The sequence below is a fragment of the Hesperophylax consimilis genome, chromosome 12 (genome assembly GCF_061612785.1).
Source record: "Hesperophylax consimilis isolate HC1 chromosome 12, BYU_Hcon_1.0, whole genome shotgun sequence".
In the NCBI taxonomy this organism is placed as follows: Eukaryota; Metazoa; Arthropoda; class Insecta; order Trichoptera; family Limnephilidae; genus Hesperophylax; species Hesperophylax consimilis.
This window is the reverse complement of record NC_142847.1, coordinates 29,548,461-29,568,591: the sequence shown is the minus strand read 5'-3', so window position 1 is coordinate 29,568,591 and position 20,131 is coordinate 29,548,461. Positions and strand designations below refer to the sequence as shown.

The 20,131-nt window shown below is 31.6% G+C and overlaps 1 protein-coding gene across 1 annotated transcript in view; it reads right to left on the bottom strand.

The window, feature by feature from the left end:
• The window catches only part of LOC149419460 (pH-sensitive chloride channel 2-like), a 68,154-nt gene extending 48,621 nt beyond the window's left edge, over positions 1-19,533 (bottom strand). Inside the window, exon 1 of the mRNA XM_089638314.1 lies at positions 19,219-19,533. Coding sequence (XP_089494440.1) covers positions 19,219-19,301 — 83 coding nt within the window. The 5' untranslated portion in view covers positions 19,302-19,533. The remainder of the gene's footprint in view (positions 1-19,218) is intronic.
• Positions 19,534-20,131: the final 598 nt, after the last annotated feature.

Sequence of the window (20,131 nt, the reverse complement as noted above, 5' to 3'; positions counted from 1 at the left end):
TATGCATCTGTGTGCACTGGGAGATTTAGCAAAAATTCATACAGTGTATTGGTACCTTAACCTCGGTATAAGTGTTATTGATACATAATACAGGGTTCCAAAGGAACTAAGTTTGGTTGTCTGTGATGTGCATTATTCCCGCGTGAAATTATTCACGTTCAGTGAACTTAAATTTGCATTGAATTTAAGAGTAATTTTGAAATTTTTTAACTAGCTGTTTGAAGAATAATTAATCAGACAAGCGATAGTTGGGCTTTTATTTGGATCACGAAACATGCACACAAGGCACCTATTGTGTTATTCTTTATGTTATGGTAAAATCATTTACGAAAAAGAAGATCAGAAAAGAGTGAAGAATATGTAGCATATCATGTAAATATATGAAATAAGATGTCGGGTACGTTCCATAAAGACATGACGCGATCGAGTGATGCAAATATTTGAGTCGATCATTTTAACATTAACCCCACACAGAAGGCCCTGAGGAAAATTATTTTCCTCAGATGAAGGAAAGGAAGAAGAGGACGTTCTGGGAAGGTACAAGGGTGGGTAGGATTCTAGAGATCAGTATGTACAGGAGTCACGCACGTATGAATATATCCCTCCAGCTGCGGTGCAAGGCGACGGGTCGAGAGACCAGTTGGACACTTCAAAGGGTCTCTCTAAACCAGCCTCTCCTGATCTGGCACATCATGATCGGCAGTCGCATTCTGAACACACCTCACCCAGTGAACCCGGGCACGGGATAAGAAAAAAAAAACAGATATCAATTACCCGGTGACCGGATAAATCATCTAAATGATAATTCATCACATCTTTAAAAAGTTATATAAAGTCATGGAAAGTGATGAAACAAAAACTACAGATATCAATTACCCGGTGACCGGATAAACCATCTAAATGATAATTCATCACATCTTTAAAAAGTTATATAAAGTCATGGAAAGTGATGAAACAAAAACTACAGATATCAATTACCCGGTGACCGGATAAATCATCAAAATGATAATTCATCACATCTTTAAAAAGTTATATAAAGTCATGGAAAGTGATGAAACAAAAACAACAGATATCAATTACCCGGTGACCGGATAAATCATCGAAATGATAATTCATCACATCTTTAAAAAGTTATATAAAGTCATGGAAAGTGATGAAACAAAAACTACAGATATCAATTACCCGGTGACCGGATAAATCATCAAAATGATAACTCATCACATCTTTAAAAAGTTATATAAAGTCATGGAAAGTGATAAAACAAAAACTTTTTAACTGGGTTAAGTAGGTGAGGTTAGGTTAGATTAGGTTTAAATTTTTAAAAATTTCATCGTTTTTAATGACTTTATATCACTTTTTAAAGGTGTGTTGAATAGTCACTGTGTCGAGTTATCATGGAACCCAATTATCCATCCAATTAGAAACGGTGTGATAATCAGCAATGAATTCAAAGAAAGTTTTTTTCTCATAATTCAACTATAAAATCATTAATTAATTACTCATTTTATCGTCTGCGTTCGATATCTTTATATATCTATCGTATGGTAGCTAGGAGAATTATTATTGTTTATTGTATGAATGATTTTACTATGATTAAGGCTTTAATAACCTTCAAAAGTGATCAATGTTGTTGATATATTTATTTTGTATGAGTATTGTGTTGATATATGCTTCATATGTGGGTTAATTACTTGACACAGATTGCGTTTACAGAGCAGAGATAGAAGGCATTTGTACCTCCGATTCTGAGGCAATTCGATCGAAATCTTGCAATGATATTATAATAAGGCAGCACCCAGTCTTTGTAAATATAAACTCCAATGATTTGAACAGTGAAATGTTAGTGAGATCTGAAAAAATGTAATCAACCCAAAAGTACCATATATTTAATCAATACACACTGTTTAACATTTTTTTTGTCATGGCACTATCTATCAATGAGCCCTATACTTGATCACTGCACACTACAAGACAATTTTAGTCATGGTACACTAGTTTTGTAGGGTTCCATGATAACTCAACATAATGAATATTAAACTACTTTTTAAAGGTGTGCCGAGTTATCGTCACCGTTTAGTCATGGCACGCTATCGACCTATTTTTTAGTAATGACACACCATCTATCAATTAGCACTATTTTTGATCACTATACACTACAAAACATTTTTTTTAGTCATGGTACACTATCAATCTAAGAGCTCTTTATTTGATCACTAGTCACTACACACTACAAGACAATTTTTAGTCATGGCGTACTATCAATCGATATTGTAGTCAAAGCACACAATCATTCGAAATTTTAGTCATGTCACATCATCAATCTCTTCTCCTTTCTCTCCCAACTTCCTACAGTCTCATAACCTCAAACTGGGGACTTCGGGTTACCACTAGTTCCGGGCAGTTGAGCCTTAATTAAATTATCATGCATTCTACGTGAGACAACTCTTAAAATGTGGAAGGAATCTTTAAGAAACTCACGTTATAGGAGTAAGGAAACATAATAGTTTAGCATATACATAGTTTATATTCATTAGCTGATACAAAATTGGCAACACGATCGAAAGGTATCAACAAGATTCAAGATTATAGGTCTACATTCTATATTCACGTCGAATGACTTTAATTCACTTCACGTAAATAATTAATTACGAATAACACCGTTCACATACAAAACGCTTAAATAATAATAGCGTAAAGTACGTATTTATTAAGAACGTACAATGCACATAATATTACGTGTATGAACATACTTTAATCGGGACCTTAACATATATAAATAAATAGATCTCAATGTTATCAAATACGTGCATCTGTAAATTACCTTAGAAGAACAAATTGCATTTAATGCAATGAAGTAAGACTAAGGCAACATGATTTTACTTGTAATTTAGCCATGAAGCGAGCCAACAAATGAAATGACTTAAAATTTTTCTTTGCATTCTTAATGTTTATTTTGTATTCTATCCACAGACGAAAGAAAGGATTAATTTAAATTAAAGAAAATCCTTCGTTCCATTACGCTTGGAAAATAAGTTGATTTCAAGTAGTTTCTTCTACGTGTTATGTAATGTAATGTTCTTTAGTATTATAACCTACTCTAGGCTCTTTCGAAGAATTTTGAAGAAATAACACTGATAGTATATGTAACACGAGCATTTAAAACTAATAGTTCTGTGGACAGTCTGTTTCTAATTTTATCTTATTTAGTAAATTCGTTGTAACTCCAGGTTAGTCTTGTAAACTTTTTAAATTAAAAAATCCTCGGTCTACAAAAAAACTTAGGCCTTTATTTGTGATAGATAACAATGAGCTCTGATGGCTTATTTAGCAGACGGTAGAATTTATTCTGGGCCTAGACCTTGAAGTTGCAATAGTAATCCCTGCATTAACGACAGCTATGTGCCATCATGGGTAACCTTTCAACTACTATATAGTGCCATCTATGAATAATCCTTAGATGGATACCTCACATCAAACAAATCACAAATAAACTTCTCAAAACAATACACATTTTCCTAAGCATAAGAAACATATATTTTGCACTTTGCAATCAATAATAGAATATGGAATTATTGCTTGGGGAGGAGCAACAAACTCGGCTATCAATTACATAGAAACCGCACAGAAAACGATCTTAAAGGTAATACTAAAAAAACATAGACTGACTGATACAGACCAAATATTAAACAGCTGTGACGTACTAGATATACGCCAATTATACGTTAAAACACTACTAAACTACATTTTTGACAAAAAAAATAAATTTCAACGTACACAAAATAACACTAACAGACCAGTTAGACAAGCGTACAAAGAAAACATAAAAACTCTGACAGTAAATTCAAGCTTTGGACAAAGACACTACCAATACCATGCAATAAAAGCTTTCAACAGTTTAAAACTTGAAATTAAAATTGAGGAAAATAAAAATAAATTCACACACAAAATTACAAAATGGATTAAAGAACAAAAAAGACAATATTACCAAAATTTCATAGCATAAAATACAAATAAAACCTTCACGTAACACACAAAACCAATATAAACACACATCACTCACAAACACACAAGATTATTTTCAATGTACTATTTTTTTTAATTTTAAATATATAATTCAGTATTTTTAATTTTAAATGTATAATTTTTCCCATTAAATGTATTATGTAGTTTATATTTCATATTATAAAATGAAGGCCTCAGCACGGGCAAGCCACCCAGTGAGGCCTACATTACTGTAAAACCTGAATGGTAAAAAAATATTGTACCTAATAAAAAAAAAAATCTCTCTAACTACTCTCTAAGATTCTAGGATACAACAAAATTAAAACAAAAATTTCTTTTGAATTTATAAGATTTATACGCAGGTACTTAGATAAACAATAAATATTTAATGTAACATTTTTTTGAAATCTGTAAATAATATAAAAACAAAGTCTCCATTCGCGTCTATTTTTGCGCTTAGTTCTTCTAATCTAAGCAACGAATTTTGATAGGGTTTTCCTTATTATTTAGAGAATTTATTCCAAAAAGTTAGGTAATAAAATACACACATATTACATTCATAGAAAGTAAAATAAGTCGATGTTTTCTAATCAAGTCGTAAAAAAAATGTTTTCGTCGCTTACATTGCTAAAGCTGGTTAAACCTTATGAGATAATCAAAATAATGTAGAACCACAGACATATGAATATATAGACTAGAAATTAAAGGTGAGGGGTAAAATCAACTGTTGAAGAACGAAGGGGGTAAAGCTGACTGTGATTCGTCAATAAATCAATCTGACAGTATATAGGCATCTCGCATTTTAATATCACCATTTAGTTCTTAAAAGTAAAATCTGCTTTTGAATGAATAGATATTTTTACATGGGAGCGCAAATTACTCGCCACGTTATGAACAAATTTGCGAAGTCCAAATTCGGCAAAAAAAACTTCTATTTTCAGAGTCGAATATTTTGTTCACGTATTTAGTTAAGACACTTTTATAAGTGTTCATAATTTACTTCCCAGTAACAACGATGCGCACACTTGGGAATCGCTACATTCGAGCAATGTTGGAGGGTTGTCACAACCGCTATGTTCCTATTAATAATAAAATATTGAAATCTTTAAGAAAGAAAAGTAAAACAACTAAAAAAACAAATGAAATTATATACACACAGTTTTTACCAGCGATTCCTAAGAGTATTTGGAGTAAAAATTTGGACATCATTTTGCCTTCCGATGACATTTTTTCAATTAAAAACAAAAAACATGATTTTCTATCACACATCGCCACTCGGTATAACCTAGCGTATTATGTGATATGCACTCCTTCTCGTTCCAGCAGTACCGTACATACGAAACAAGCGCGTACCTAACACGTGGTACCTAAAGCGCAAAAGGCAAAGGCACATCCCTGATTCTTATTCAAACGGCTTTGTATTTTGCGTCCAGACGTATCTCGATGTGATAGTGTATGTTTCTACAACTGATCCATATTATACGTGTGAATAACCTTAAAATAATGCTTACATATGGAATGTAATACGACAATTGGGTTTATTCTGTTTTTCACATCTATTTTTACAAGTTTTCATATCACAAGCCACCATTTTGCCGTGTTATTTCGTAAAATGCCTCGACCATAGCTCGACGCTAGTTCGAACAAGAATGATGACGTCACATTCTCAAGATTCACGGGAAGCCATACGCGAGCCCAGCCGGCTCCAATGGAACCGGTATGGGGAGTGGGGAATAATACGCTTTTAATCACTTAGGGCAGATCTACTAATATTCATATGTCTATGTGTAGAACGGAATTGTATATCTTAAAAAGGCCTACAGAATAAATGTTGTATGGTATATATCTATCTTCTAAGGATAACCCCCAGCAACGCCGGGTACACGTCAGCAAGTTTCAAATAAGAAATTATACTATTAATACAAAGAAAAAGCATTACAACAATGGCAATTTAAAAAAAGGTTTTTTTTGTAATTCTCTAACTAGCTATGGCAATTCTTTTTCCAAACACTCTTCAGGGCCGGTAGGTACCGTAATATTGATTGTTCCGATTTGACAGCTCGTAGATGATGATGATTGACCACGATGATGCGAACTATGACGGGATAAAAACGTAGTATCCAACAAAGCTTGAATCGGAACCGGAACGTAACAAAAAAATTCCATACAGATGAAATGGAATAGACCGGTCGGTGGCTGAGTTGACATTGCGTTTGGGTCCCTCCTAGGCTACGCAAACTAGGCTGTTCAATTTCTCGGCTGACTAAGTCCTCATCACAACAAAAGCAACATTTTCCGCTTAGTGTGGTGGTAGTAGGAGATTTTAAAATATTGTCAGGTTATCCATAACCCGGGAATGTTTGTCTGACTAAGTCCTCCATCACAACAAAAGCAACATTTTCCGCTTAGTGTGGTGGTAGTAGGAGATTTTCAAATATTGTCAGGTTATCCATAACCCGGGAATGTTTGTCTGACTAAGTCCTCCATCACAACAAAAGCAACATTTTCCGCTTAGTGTGGTGGTAGTAGGAGATTTTCAAATATTGTCAGGTTATCCATAACCCGGGAATGTTTGTCTTTCTTCAAAAAAAAATGGTCGTGCTAATGCAGGACTTCGATTCACTCAGTCAATTAGCAAAACATTTAAATGGGAGAAAAAACACAAATACTGCATTGAATACCGGATTATATTATAGACTCGTAACTATGTTAACCTGTACGAAACAAATAATGTGTTACAACAGAAATATAATGGAAAATAAATAATACTTATTTTACAAGCAATAATTATTCGCCTGAAACACTCATCCACATTGAAAAATCTCCTGATAAAAGATACGTGACGCCAACGGGACTCGAACCCGTGTCCCTTCGATTTCCGGTCGACAGCTCTGACCACTGAGCTATGGCGGCTTATCTCTTACCCGCGAAATTATTCAATATATACTAGTGTTTCATTCAATAATTACTGCTTGTTACATTTTTTCACCTGAAAACAACCAACTTTATTTTATATGAGAAAGGCATTGTAAGTGCTAACTCTCTCACTAGATGGCGTCGAGACAAATTGTCTACATTTTAAGGTGAAATACTTGAACTTGTCAAATATTAATTATTATTTTTTTGGTAAACTAATGTTTTTAAGACAAGATTTTTTATGCATAGCACAAAGGTTGTTAAAGCTATGCATAAAAATCTTGTCTTAAAAACATTAGTTTACCAAAAAAATAATAATAAATAATACTAGTTAATTTCGCATTATAAATACAACAGTTAACAATTATTATTTAGATTTATTTTCGATCTTCATGCATGACAATAAATTGCTGTAGTTCTATTCATAGAGGGCTAAAATAAAATTAAGAAATAATACATTTATGAATAAAAACATCTAAGTTTTGAAGGAGGTTGCAATGTTATTGTTAACTTTTCAGGTCTATTGGCATATTGACCGTTGTATTTCTTAAATATGCTGCCAAAAAGTCGGCGAATTTGTGAGTATTTCCGCTTTTCAATTAAATGGGATATTTTTTAACGTATCCGAAAAATTACTATTGGGAGGTGATGAAGTACACTTTTAAATTTTGTTATTAGTAATAAACATGTAATCTTTGAAAAATTGCTCACCTTACATTTTTCCTCTAAACACTGACCTAAAATTACTTATAACGAAAAAAATAATGCATTTTTTACTAGGAAAAAGTATTGAAAACATTATGGTCACCCTACTATTTTATTGCTTTATATAAAAAAAAGTTTCATATATTTTTCTCGAATTTTGTAGTTCACTTCTATTCGAACATAAAACTTGGTGTTTTCTCTTTCTAACACCGGTTAGTTCATATATATAACTATGGCAGTAAGGGAGACAACGATTTCTATGAGATCGTATGAGCAGTTTCGAAAAGCGAACAAATTGTCTACACGGGTGATAGCTGTTTGTTCCCTGAACCGAACAAATTAGACCGAGGAGTTAAAATTATCGATATTGAATTTTGGTTTTAAAATGTTCGAAGATAAAACAAAAACACAGTGACTCAAGCAGGAATCTTCATTTAGAGAGTAAATAAATTTAAAAATAAATCTGAAATAAGCTAATCGGATATATTTTCCCAACAATCATCTCTAGATCATATTTCCATATTTCAGGCGAAAAAATTAACAACTATGTTTGTATTGTAATCGTAAAAAGTGCTGGTATAATATTGTTTGTATACACCCAACAAACAATTTTTTTACAACTGGTTTTTTCTTACGCGTGCGTATCATAATGTATGGAAACATATATAAAATAAGCCGCTTTCTTATGTAGGTATGTCAGCAAATACAGTTAAATACAAACGTGGTAATCTTTCAGGCTAGTAGCTATGAACGACGCAATTTTATCGTAATCAAGATATTTAATAAAATTGTAATGTTTGCCTTTGAGAGTTATATTTTTCATGCCTCCATAAAGTTCCCTAAATTTGTATTGACATTCCGAATTGCTTCAGTTTACCCATGACCCAAATGTGCGCAAACTAGCCGGAATCACACACGGAGAAAAATGACTATTGCTTATTTATTAAGAATCTATTATTGAAGAAGAAGATAATTTTAACAAACCTAACGAAACATGAAACAGAACAAGACACAGAAAAATAAAAAAAGATAACGTTCAGAACTAGGAATCGAACCCAGCATCTCTTGTCTAACCGGGACAGAGTCTCAATGATATAATATAACATTGGGTTCCATGATAACTCAACACAGTGACAATTCAACACACTTTTAAAAAGTGTTATAAAGTCATTAGAAACGATGAAAAATTATTTTTTTTTAACCTAACCTAACCTAACCTAACCTAACCTACTTAACCCAGTTAATAAAATTTTTGTTTCATCACTTTCCATGATTTCATATAACTTTTTAAGATGTGATGAATTATCATTGTGATGATTTATCCGGTCATCATAAAATTGATGGGTATAACCTAAAAAAAAGTTAAAGAAAAGTTTTGAACCTTTCCAGTAGGCACAAATCCGATGGCCGGTTTTAATTAAAGCACAACACGGCATAATAACCAAAAAAATTAAAACCATTAACATTTTGGAGGTAAATATCTCAAATCACACAATGAGTCTTATGCCGTTCTACAAATTATGGTTTTCGGATTTTCAACTCTTACAAGATGACGTTTTCCGCCAGAACAGGGAAAGATTTCTAGGCTTATAAAAGAAATTCCCAAGTTAATAATATTGAACCATCTATTACCATACTACCCTCCCTACTACCATCATTATAAGCGGAAAATGTTGCACATCAATGATGAACGTCTGGGTGCTCGGAGAGAAATCGATTTTCGCCTTTACGATAAATGATCAGGCCTTATGTATAAAACATCAATTTACGAATGTTTTATCGATTTGCAAAAATATACGAATTTTCATCAACACATCATGATAATATATTTGCAATTTACTAAAAGATTATCAGGAAACCTGTTAATTCATTCACAAGGCTTGCAATCCCATTTCTAACTGGAGATACCAATAATTTAAAGGGATTCTTAATAAATTCGCAATACTCATTTTCTCCGTGCACGACTAAAAAAAATTTGGTTTTAAAAAAAATATTTATCTATTTTAAAAGGAAATTGGGGGTATAATTTTTTATACGGACGCAAACGATACAGAATTTTAAAAAAATCAAACATTTCAAAAATAGAACAAAAATAATCGCCGTTCTTTTCAGCTAAGTTTCTTTGGCTTGGATTTGTTTCTTAAACACATGTACCTAAATTAGTTCCAATTTTGAATTTGTTACTCGTAAGCACAAGAAAATCATATTATTAATTTAACAAGTCTAGTGGGTAGGTACCTAACTACAGAACCTACCTTTATTTATTTTTATCTAACCTCAAACAATAAGTATTGTATTTAAATTGATACTATTTATCATAATTCGCGTGATAAAAATCATAAGATTTATATAACAGTCATTATGCACTCAGTATTTATTATCAATTAAAATCACGCAAAAAGCTAATAACCAAAGCTCTGATCTAGATTTATAGTTTCATTTATAAAATATATGAACATTTTAGACAGAAAACGAAAAAATATTATATTGGAATAAGCACTAAGCAGTCCATATCTACTTTTCTATATAAGTCTTGTTGACCTATTATTTTGTTAATTTTATTTTTTCATGTGAACACCGCGAAAGAATCTCAACGGCTCCTAAGAGCCAGCGGACTATGGCATCCCAAATTGGATTGTCTTGGGAGTGGGGAAAGGAAGGAGATGGAGGAGAGGAAGGTTGGAATATACCTTGCTATTAAGATCTGGTCACTAAACGCGGCTAATTTCAAGTTTAGCTCAATATCAAAACCTTTTACTCAACATGACTTTAGCTATGTTTGTTGACAAAATATGAATTAATGAAATTTTCTTACTTTCTTCAATTTCACAACATTTCTGAAATGGAAAGCAAGCGTCCTTTAAATTATTTCCTACTTTAAAAGTCAATAATACACGGAGAAAAACGAGTATTACTAATTTATTAAGAATGTCTTAAAATTACTGGTAATCCGGTTAATAACAAGATTGCTGGCTGTTTCTTGATAAACTTTTAATAAATTCCTAATATATACATCGGAACATGTGCCGATGTCTTAAAATATCATGAAACCTATCAATTTTTTCGTTAAGGGCCTGCAATCCCGTTTTTAACCGGATTACGAATAATTCGAAGAGATTCTTAGTAAATGAGTAACACTCATTTTTCTCCCTGGTATCTCGTAAAAAAACATTTTTTTAAAAATATTTATAGGAGAAAACACAGAGACAGACTGTAATTAAAAGATAATTTTATAAAACAATAACTGGATAATTCGCATGCATCCTAACTATTTCTCACTGATTGACTTGGTAGATAACAATTTAAAATATTTTTTACATGTAAATAGGGAAAAAGTATATAAGAAAATTATTTTGTATATAGACAATGCTCAGTGTCAAATAAAAGTGTAGGTATAAATATTTTTTTACACAAGTTTAGAGATAAATCATAATTAATATTGGACAGGAGTTTGTTTAAAAAAAGTACTAGTATGTACAATTTTTCTTTTTTTTATAGGAAAACAGACTTCAATTTCTTACCAAACGTATGGTACATATGTATCAAAAAAGATGTCGGAATACTTCAGGTTTTCTTTTTATCATACAATTCACACATTCTTCTGATCGGATCCATGACACCAGCATTTGTCCGCGTCCGGCTAATATGGAATAAGTTGATAAGCCTCATCGTTGTGGATGATATTTTAAAGTTTATTAGATTGAGTAAGCCAGGCCAGTCGATAAAGTTGTTACAGTTTTTGTACAAGGTCATTAGGTCAAGGTAAGTTCGCCGGTTGGTAAGAGTGGAGACGTTATATTTCGAGAGCATATTTGTGTATCCCCGTTTAGGTGCGTTCATTCTGTGATTAGAGGTAACGCAGAAATTTCTTCTGGATACTTTCAATATTTTCTTTATAGATGTCGTAAAGTGGAGTCCATATGGAGGTGTAGTATTGATTGAATTTAAAGAATACCTTTAAAACAATAAGCCTCTTAGTCACAACAGAAAAGTAAAAGGAAATTATAAATGATTGTTTCTTAGACGTGACCAAATAAAGCATATATTATTATAGAGCGATCAATTTACCACATTTTATATTTGGTTTCCATTGATTCATAAACCGCATAAGATGTTAATTGAAAAATACGACATTCGTTGGAAACACATGTTTATAGCAATAGCATATCACTAATTAAATATAAAGTCAATGATGCATCTCAAAATGTGGTCGAATTATACATTTAAATGAATAATTTTAATTGATATTGTAGTGTTATTAATGTGTAATGTGAGTAATTGCAAATGAACATGTTTTTCTTTATTTTATGTTTGCGGTCATTGAATGATAATAAAAACCGTCGGATTTAATTAAAAACCTAATGGGGTATTTTCCCAAACTATGAATACCATTGAAAATGTGTGGAATATTTAATGTTTACTTTTCTGACTATGATCATTATATTAAAATGTATAATTATAATATTATTTCTCATAATTATTATTGCTTTTAAAAACGATCTAAAACCGCACATTCAGAAATGGTTCCAACTGGCTACAACGTCATTACGACATAGAAAACGGTAAAGCTGGTAAGACGGCTGTCACCAACATCGCCCGGATTGACGTCAGATGCCGAATTCACGAATAAAAACGAAAATGGCAGTTAAAATTATACCTTCATTGTCGTAATTTTTTTCGAGAAAATCAAAAAATAGTGAAAATATAATTTAATTTTAAATAGTGCGTTAGTGATACACGATGATACGAACGTTTCACACAATTAATTTAAATTGTGGTTACCCTATTTTTTTAATAGATAAATCGAGGGAACATTATTATTATTATTGATCGTGATTATTCTATGAATTCACGACAAATCAGCTCCAATTTTGAAAGTGACAAAATCAAAAGATTTTTTGTTAAAATATTAAACTATGGGTAGGTACTTTATCGCTTTTCTGAATTCTTCACACAATCAATTCCAATTTTGAAAATGATATTTAAATTCAAAGCAAATTTCAGTTCATTTCAGGTCACCGTCCGTGGTCAAAGGGTAAGGCTCTCGACTAGCAAGCCGGAGGTCGTGAGTTCAAATAAACTTTATTTGATTAATTTGAATTATTTCACAATATGCTTGTTCAAAAATAATATATGGTATTTTGCAGCACGTTCAAAGTGGAAGATACTCTTAGATTAATAATAATTCAGAATCGAAACGTTGCTTTGGTGACCAGATCTGAATAGCCAGTATACTCCCCCACTTTCATCTTCCCCGTCTCCTTCCCCTCCCCACTGCCTACAACCTCACAACATACCCCCCCCCACTGGCCCCAGACGGTTGGAGGCAAATGGGACTCTTATACGGTTTCGCATTAAAAACAATATTTTTAAAAATTACGATAACCGAAATAATTATTTTTTAACTACACAAAATAATTTTTTAACAAATAAAGGGAAATTTTACGATTATGATACGACATTACACGATTCATAGTTTATGACAGAAATTATGTAGCGAGCTGAAAATAGTTCTATTGAAAGATGAATTTCAAACAAAGAGACATTAATTTTAACAAAAGTTTTTTTGAAATAACGTTTTTGTTTTCAAAAGCTGACATACTTTTTGACATTTGACCTATAGTGATTTCTATAATTTAACTTGCTTTATCTTTTTACTTGCACAAATCAGACCAAATTCTCCTGGAATTTAATATCAAGATTATTGTAATAATATATATACTGTGAAAGTAATTCTACACCACTGCCAAGAGGTAGAGAAATAAATTTAATTTATCAATGGAAGGCAAATAGGTAGACTGATTATAAATTGTTTACCATTTTTATTGAGGTCGGATTTTCGATACTCCGTTGATATCATTTACCGCCACCAATTGAATATATTACACTTACCTACTGTGCGAAAACAATTATATTAGTACCAGAGGCGGCTCTTGGGGTCTAAAGAAGTGGAAACCCATCTTTATTTAATTTGTATAATATTTTGTAATTATCGTCTTATAATTTTGGGTGGTCACAGTTCCATTGACCTTATGAAGCAGCCGCCCCTGATTAGTAGTACCTATTATATTAGGATTCAACGAAAAAATCGCCAGTAATGTGAATTATACCGATTTGAGTGAAAACCTGTGTCACCGATTTACACAATACCCTTTGACTCTTAGACCCCAGAAAGGCACAATAAATTGTTTGATGTAACCTAGGTAGTGTCTCGGATAAACATTTCCGATTTTTATTTTTATGAGATACCTAGACTTTTTAAAGTCAAAATGAATATTCAGGAACATCGTTTTCTTTTAACATATAAAAACATTATAAAAAAGTTAATTAACAAAAATATGGAAAAAAAAGTTGCAAAATAATATATTTATTTCTGAATTTTAAATATGAGATTGATAAATATTGACGATTAATAAATAGGTTCCAATTGTCGAGTTATTTAAGTCGCTTGTCCAGTAAGACAAGAGATCCAGGGTTCGATTCCTAGTTGTAACCGATTTTAAAAAAATATTTTTGTGTCTTTTTCTGCTTCATGTTTCGTTTAGATGTATTAGTATAATTTTCTTCTTCAATTATAAGTTTGTTTTCATGAGTCTCATCGGAAATTATTTTGGATAATTTATTGGTGTCAAAATGCACACAAAATAAAGACGAAATTCGATTAAAACCATGACAATGATCACAAAAAGTCATCACAAATCTATATTAGGCACACTGACTCCTCGGTCAAGTTGAAAAAACAGAACCTTGATAACAATTGTTCTATAGATTTCGACGTTTTCAGAATCATCAGCGCGTGATATGCATAAAGGAAAAATAGAATTGAATTTATTGAAATAAAATAAAATATCACGATTTTTTTTAATAGCCAATCTTTTAAAACTTGGATCCTGTCTTATAATAAACAAAGCAAGATGAATTTATAATTGTTATTATTATTAGTCACGCAATAGTTAAACTTAACCCAAAACAAACTTCTAATTTTGTACATTGGTTGCATTTGTATTCGCTTACCAAACGTCACTGAGAAACATTATTTAACCTCGCTTATGAGCGAGAAAGGAACCATAAATATATCCGATAATCGAATTTGAATATTATTTTTTTACAGTAATTCTAAATGGAACTGTTGTGTAAAATTTTCACTGGAACTTTTTTTCTTTGACTAACATGTTTGAAACTTACTGTATGCAAGCAATGCATGTGAGTACTATGTTGCCTCGCCTCTAACTCCGATACCTATATAACCTGAAAACTTAATAATATTTAATTAAATTTCTACAACGAAACCAAGAAAAATAATAACTTCAATCGACAAAAAACGAAGTTTAATCTTTAACCTTTGAAGATAATATTAATCAAGCGAATCTAGCATCTAGGAACTGAACCCCGGACTTCCTCAGCTTTGCCGATTTTTTTTTTCTAATTTTTCTGTTTTACATTTTCGTTCGAGAGTTTAGTAAATATTATCTTCAGAAATTAAATTTAACAATTTGACGTTTTACTCAATAAGTTCTTCCACTGAATTCATCCTCGACTTGTGATATAAGTGACTCTTAGTCAATTGATGGCGCGTATTAAAAAAATGGATGTATTTATTCAAGACACTATCTACATTGCAATTAAAATCAATAATGTTGGTAGTTCTTAGTTTAGGTAAGATACAGTTAAACTAGACCGGAGGAGATGTGGTCGGATTGCTCAGTGGTCAGAGCAAATCCTCTGCAAGGCTGAGATCCTGCGTTCAATTCCTAGATGCAAACGATTTTTTTACCTGATTTTTCTGCTTCACATTTATTTTGAGAGTTGTTAATTAATAAATTCAAAGATTAAATATTACAATTGGACGTTTTACCCAATAAGTTATTCCACTATAAACATAGCGAATTATAATCGTTACCGAAGCACCTGTTAATTTGCGAAAATTTATTTAACTTCACAGAAGAGCATAGTTTGAAAAATAATTTTAATTTATGGAATATTCAAAACATTGAAACATCGCAGTGCCTTTGTACAGGTGAAATGAAATAAGATGACGGATGTTGTTTATGATTAACTCTATATCTTCGCGCTGTTTGTTATCAAATCAATAAAATATCTTTACTAACTATTGCTATCGCAAAAAAATACAACTAATCATGTTTTTTTTCCGACCTACCTCTCTTAAACAATTCTTTGTTTACTTGATATTTTATGAGAATTTTTTTACAAGTTAATCAATGTAGATAAATTATATCTACCACTGTCATACATCGTTTATTTTCTGTATAATAATGTTTGGTTATTCAATCACGATTTTAAAAACAATTATTAGATAATTTGGATGTTACACAAAAATTCAAATGTAACTTTGAATTACTCATGATCGCTTTTAAGGTCCCCGTTACGCTGATTCTACGTCCATTTCTGAATCTCAAAAGCACAACTATCATGTCGTTATGCCTCTCAGTTGATTAACATTTGATAGAAAGCTGAAACAGGTATAGAAACGGTGTTTTTAACGGGGACTTCAATAAACGTAAATAAAATAAATAAAATTGACTGTCCGTTTTATTACAATGTTACATTTGAATTTCTGCAAACCCAACTTTGTGATTTTTTTTCCGATTTTTTTTTGTTTGGTATAACATAATATATTTTTAATTTTTTTTTCTAGATATTATGGGGTTTTCCATCATTGTTTTTAACAACCTCATTGCCATGAAAAAGGTTACTAAGATCTAATAATTCAAAGGTTCTGATATATGAGCAAGATAAATTGCCTATTATTGCATGTTGCCGAGCAATTTACTGTCTTGCCCGGCAATAGTTTTGCCGGGCAAGGTGTTACCCGTCAATGTTGCTGTGTCCCGTCAAGATTGTCGTACAAGACATATTCAAAACACAAAAAAACGATTTCCTCCAATAACTCAAACCGACTTGTATAAAGTTGAAAGCAAAAACGAGATATTATTTATTCATTTTAATTGCGTACAAAATAAGGACAGTTTTGATAGCGGGTGGTGAACAGAAACACTTATAATATCATAAACCTAAAAGGCCTAGGACTGAGCTGTTGCGAACGATTAAAAGCCGCGAGATGATGGGGAAGATGTATGAAAGATGCCTTAACCTATATATTTTTTTTAAATCACAAATCCCATTCTTATCAAATACGCCAAACAATTCATAAGCCGTTGTAATTGTATTAAAAATGTAAAAATGAAATTTATATTCTTTATTTCATACCCCTTGGCATACAAATCATTTCAAAAGTTTGTCATACAAGATGGATACCAGGCAATTTCCTCTCACCCTAGATTTGGCTTCAAAGTCATACATACAAAATCACACGAATGCTCTGTACAGGGATTTTTGGGTTCATGCATAATGTTATGTGTGTTTCTTCGCTACACTCGGTCAATTGTGAAATAAAGAAAGAAGGAAGTAGATTTGGCCCGGCAATATTGTCAATACCTCGACAAGAATAGGCAATACACGACAATATTGCAATCTGTAAAAACTCACTTGATTCGACTGTCGTGCAATGTAACCACGTGTAGCCAACTATCTACACGAGAGAGAATACTGGTCTTTACCAGTAGTAATGCTTACCTCATAACTCATAGTAATAAGTTTAAAAGAAGAACAAATAAAATTGATTGCCCATACATGTTGGTTCTATCATATTTCTGTTCCCACGACAATTTAATTAAATTAAATTTGTGTAAATATAAATTTTACAAAACCGCGGCTTTAAAAATAAATGATTCGCACTTATACGCACAATTTCAGTGGACCACAATGAAATAACTTAGATATTATCAGCCTTACTAATAAACATGGTGAATATTTTACACACATTGATAAACAACCGTGCATATACCTTACTACTCGTAATAGAAACTGACATTTAACAGCCACAAAATAGTTTATGGAAATATATATACATTGTTTATACAACCAAAGAGGGTTGTTCATCTGCAGTATGAACTTGAAATTTCTCATTGAATTTCGGAATATTTCCAAGTTATTTTAAATGTGCTACATATTTCATCTTTCTCAAAATGTCGTAAAACAAATACCGATTTTATTTCAAATAAAAAATCTAAATTTTGAAATTTAGATTTTGTATTTGAAATATACTTTAATGTTTATAAATCGAAATATTTAAATTTCCAAATGAAAAAGTGGAAAAAAACACATTCGTCGATAAATTGTAGAAAATTGAAAAATTAAAAAAAAAAAATTATTGAGGCAATCTGCAAGAAATTTTTTACTTTACTTTTAGTCTCGTTTATACAATAAAAAATATTTTAAAAATCTAATAATAATTAGCAGATAATAACCAAAAACTTTACATGTTCGATTCATTATTTGCGCAATGTAAATGTTGATTTATCGGGATTATATTTACCTGTACATGCATAATGTTTATTGTAAAATTGAAAATTTTGTGTCTAAAATAATAAACTTTTTCATGACGGGAACCTAACGTGTCAGTCTGCCAAAATGCGACGTTGCCAGCTCTTTCGTTGCCAGCTAATTTATTAGTAATAATTCAAAATAGAAATTGTTAATGTATTCAATGTGGAACTAAAACACCGTTTTTATTTTTTTAGTAAGGGTGTGTATTTGAGTTGTTCTCTTTATAAGTATCCTACCTCATACACGCTCTACATTGTCAATATGTTTATTTTTACACGATGCAAAGTTTTAATCACCTTTCTCATATTATTAAATAGTTTATCTTGGTAACAACTTGAGTCAGGATCAGCAAAGGATCAGGATAAAAAAAACAAAGAAATGTTGTGTTATAACTTAGAACTGGAGCACGAACATTGTAATTTAATTTTGGCAAAAAGTGTAACGTACTAAACTTGGAAATCTACTCTGAATGGAAACCAATTTTTAATGTCCTAGAATTACATCCCTAAGTCACACTTTAGCAAATATATTTGCAAATGATTAAATGCAGTAAAATCTATTTTTTACAATTCACTGGGTTATCAATGACAATGTAAGCTTGACATAAGTAAAGTACCAAAATGATTGTTTATTTGACAGGTTTGTCCATACGAGTGAGAGTATCTAACATCTTCATTTCTCATAAAAAGGCTAGTCTTTAAAAAAAATTCAATGTCATTCCCAGCAATTCGGGGGTCTATTCTATATTTTCACTTAATATTTGTACACAATTTATTGAAATAACATTTAAGGTTATTGGTATACATCGATTTGATATTTAATCATTGGTTAAAAAGATAATTTCAATAAATCTAAATAAATTATGAAACAAAAAAAGACAACATAAAACAGTAACGGTCGCAACTGGGAATCGAACCCAGAACCTCTGCCTTCTGGGACAACATTCTGCCACTGACCGCATTAGGTCTAGGCTTGGGTTTAAAAGAAGGACCTGGATTCGATTTCCAATTGCGACCCTTGCCTTTTTAATTTCTTTTATACGTTTCCTTTAGAATTACTAATATTATCTTCTTCTTCAATGATTAATACACATATTTACGTTACCTACTTCACTAGACAATGTCTGTTCTGAGACGTCAAATGGGAAGAGATAATTAGTCGTAATTATGTAATGATTTTTAAACTTACTGTGTGGATGTTTCATTCTGAGCGGCCGCACAAAGGGCCAACTGAAGGACCAGCACCAAAATCCATCCTCTCTGCCTTTTCATTGTCCCACAACACCTCACCACACTGCACGAGAAATACACTATCACCCGAGGGAGACGCTGTTATATATGGCCAACACCTTCTGAAACATCTTCCTTTATCAGCACTAAATGTTTACCGATGTCTTATAACAGACTCGTTACCTGCAGATCTCATCTTGATAATAATAGCGGGGCGCAAAGACCCAACGGTTTATTGCTGAACCGATAACAAACTAATAAAGACCCACGAAATTAAAACAGATTATATTCAACAGTTACGAGAAACAGAACAAAATGTATTAAAAATTCACTAATCCAAAAAAGTGTATTAAAACTTCATGAAATCATTAAAAATGTATTAAAGATTAACAAAACCGAAAAAGTTGTATTAAAGATTCACCAATCGAAAAACTTGTATTAAGGATTCACAAAACCTATATCAGTAGAGTTTTAAATATTAACGAAACAGTAAAAAATGTATTAAAGATGTATAAAACCGAAAAAAGTCATATTAATGGTTCACCAAAATAAGATGTCGATGACGTTTGTTGATAGTAAACAATACGTAGTTGTATTGTCACAAATTAATACGATTGTATAATATTATCACTATCGTTAATATTGATTTCCAAGACATGTCCAACGATTCAATATTTCTCTAGCTGTAACGAAACAGTTCACACTAATTTTACACACTCATTGTTGATTATTGCATTTCACGTTGGGATTTTTTAATAATGTTTAAATTTAATAATGTCTTCATGCGAAAATTAGAGATTAGAAGAAGTTAGTTATCAAACGTTTTTTTTCGTTAAGAAGATTAGCACCATAATAGAAATTGTTTATTTAAA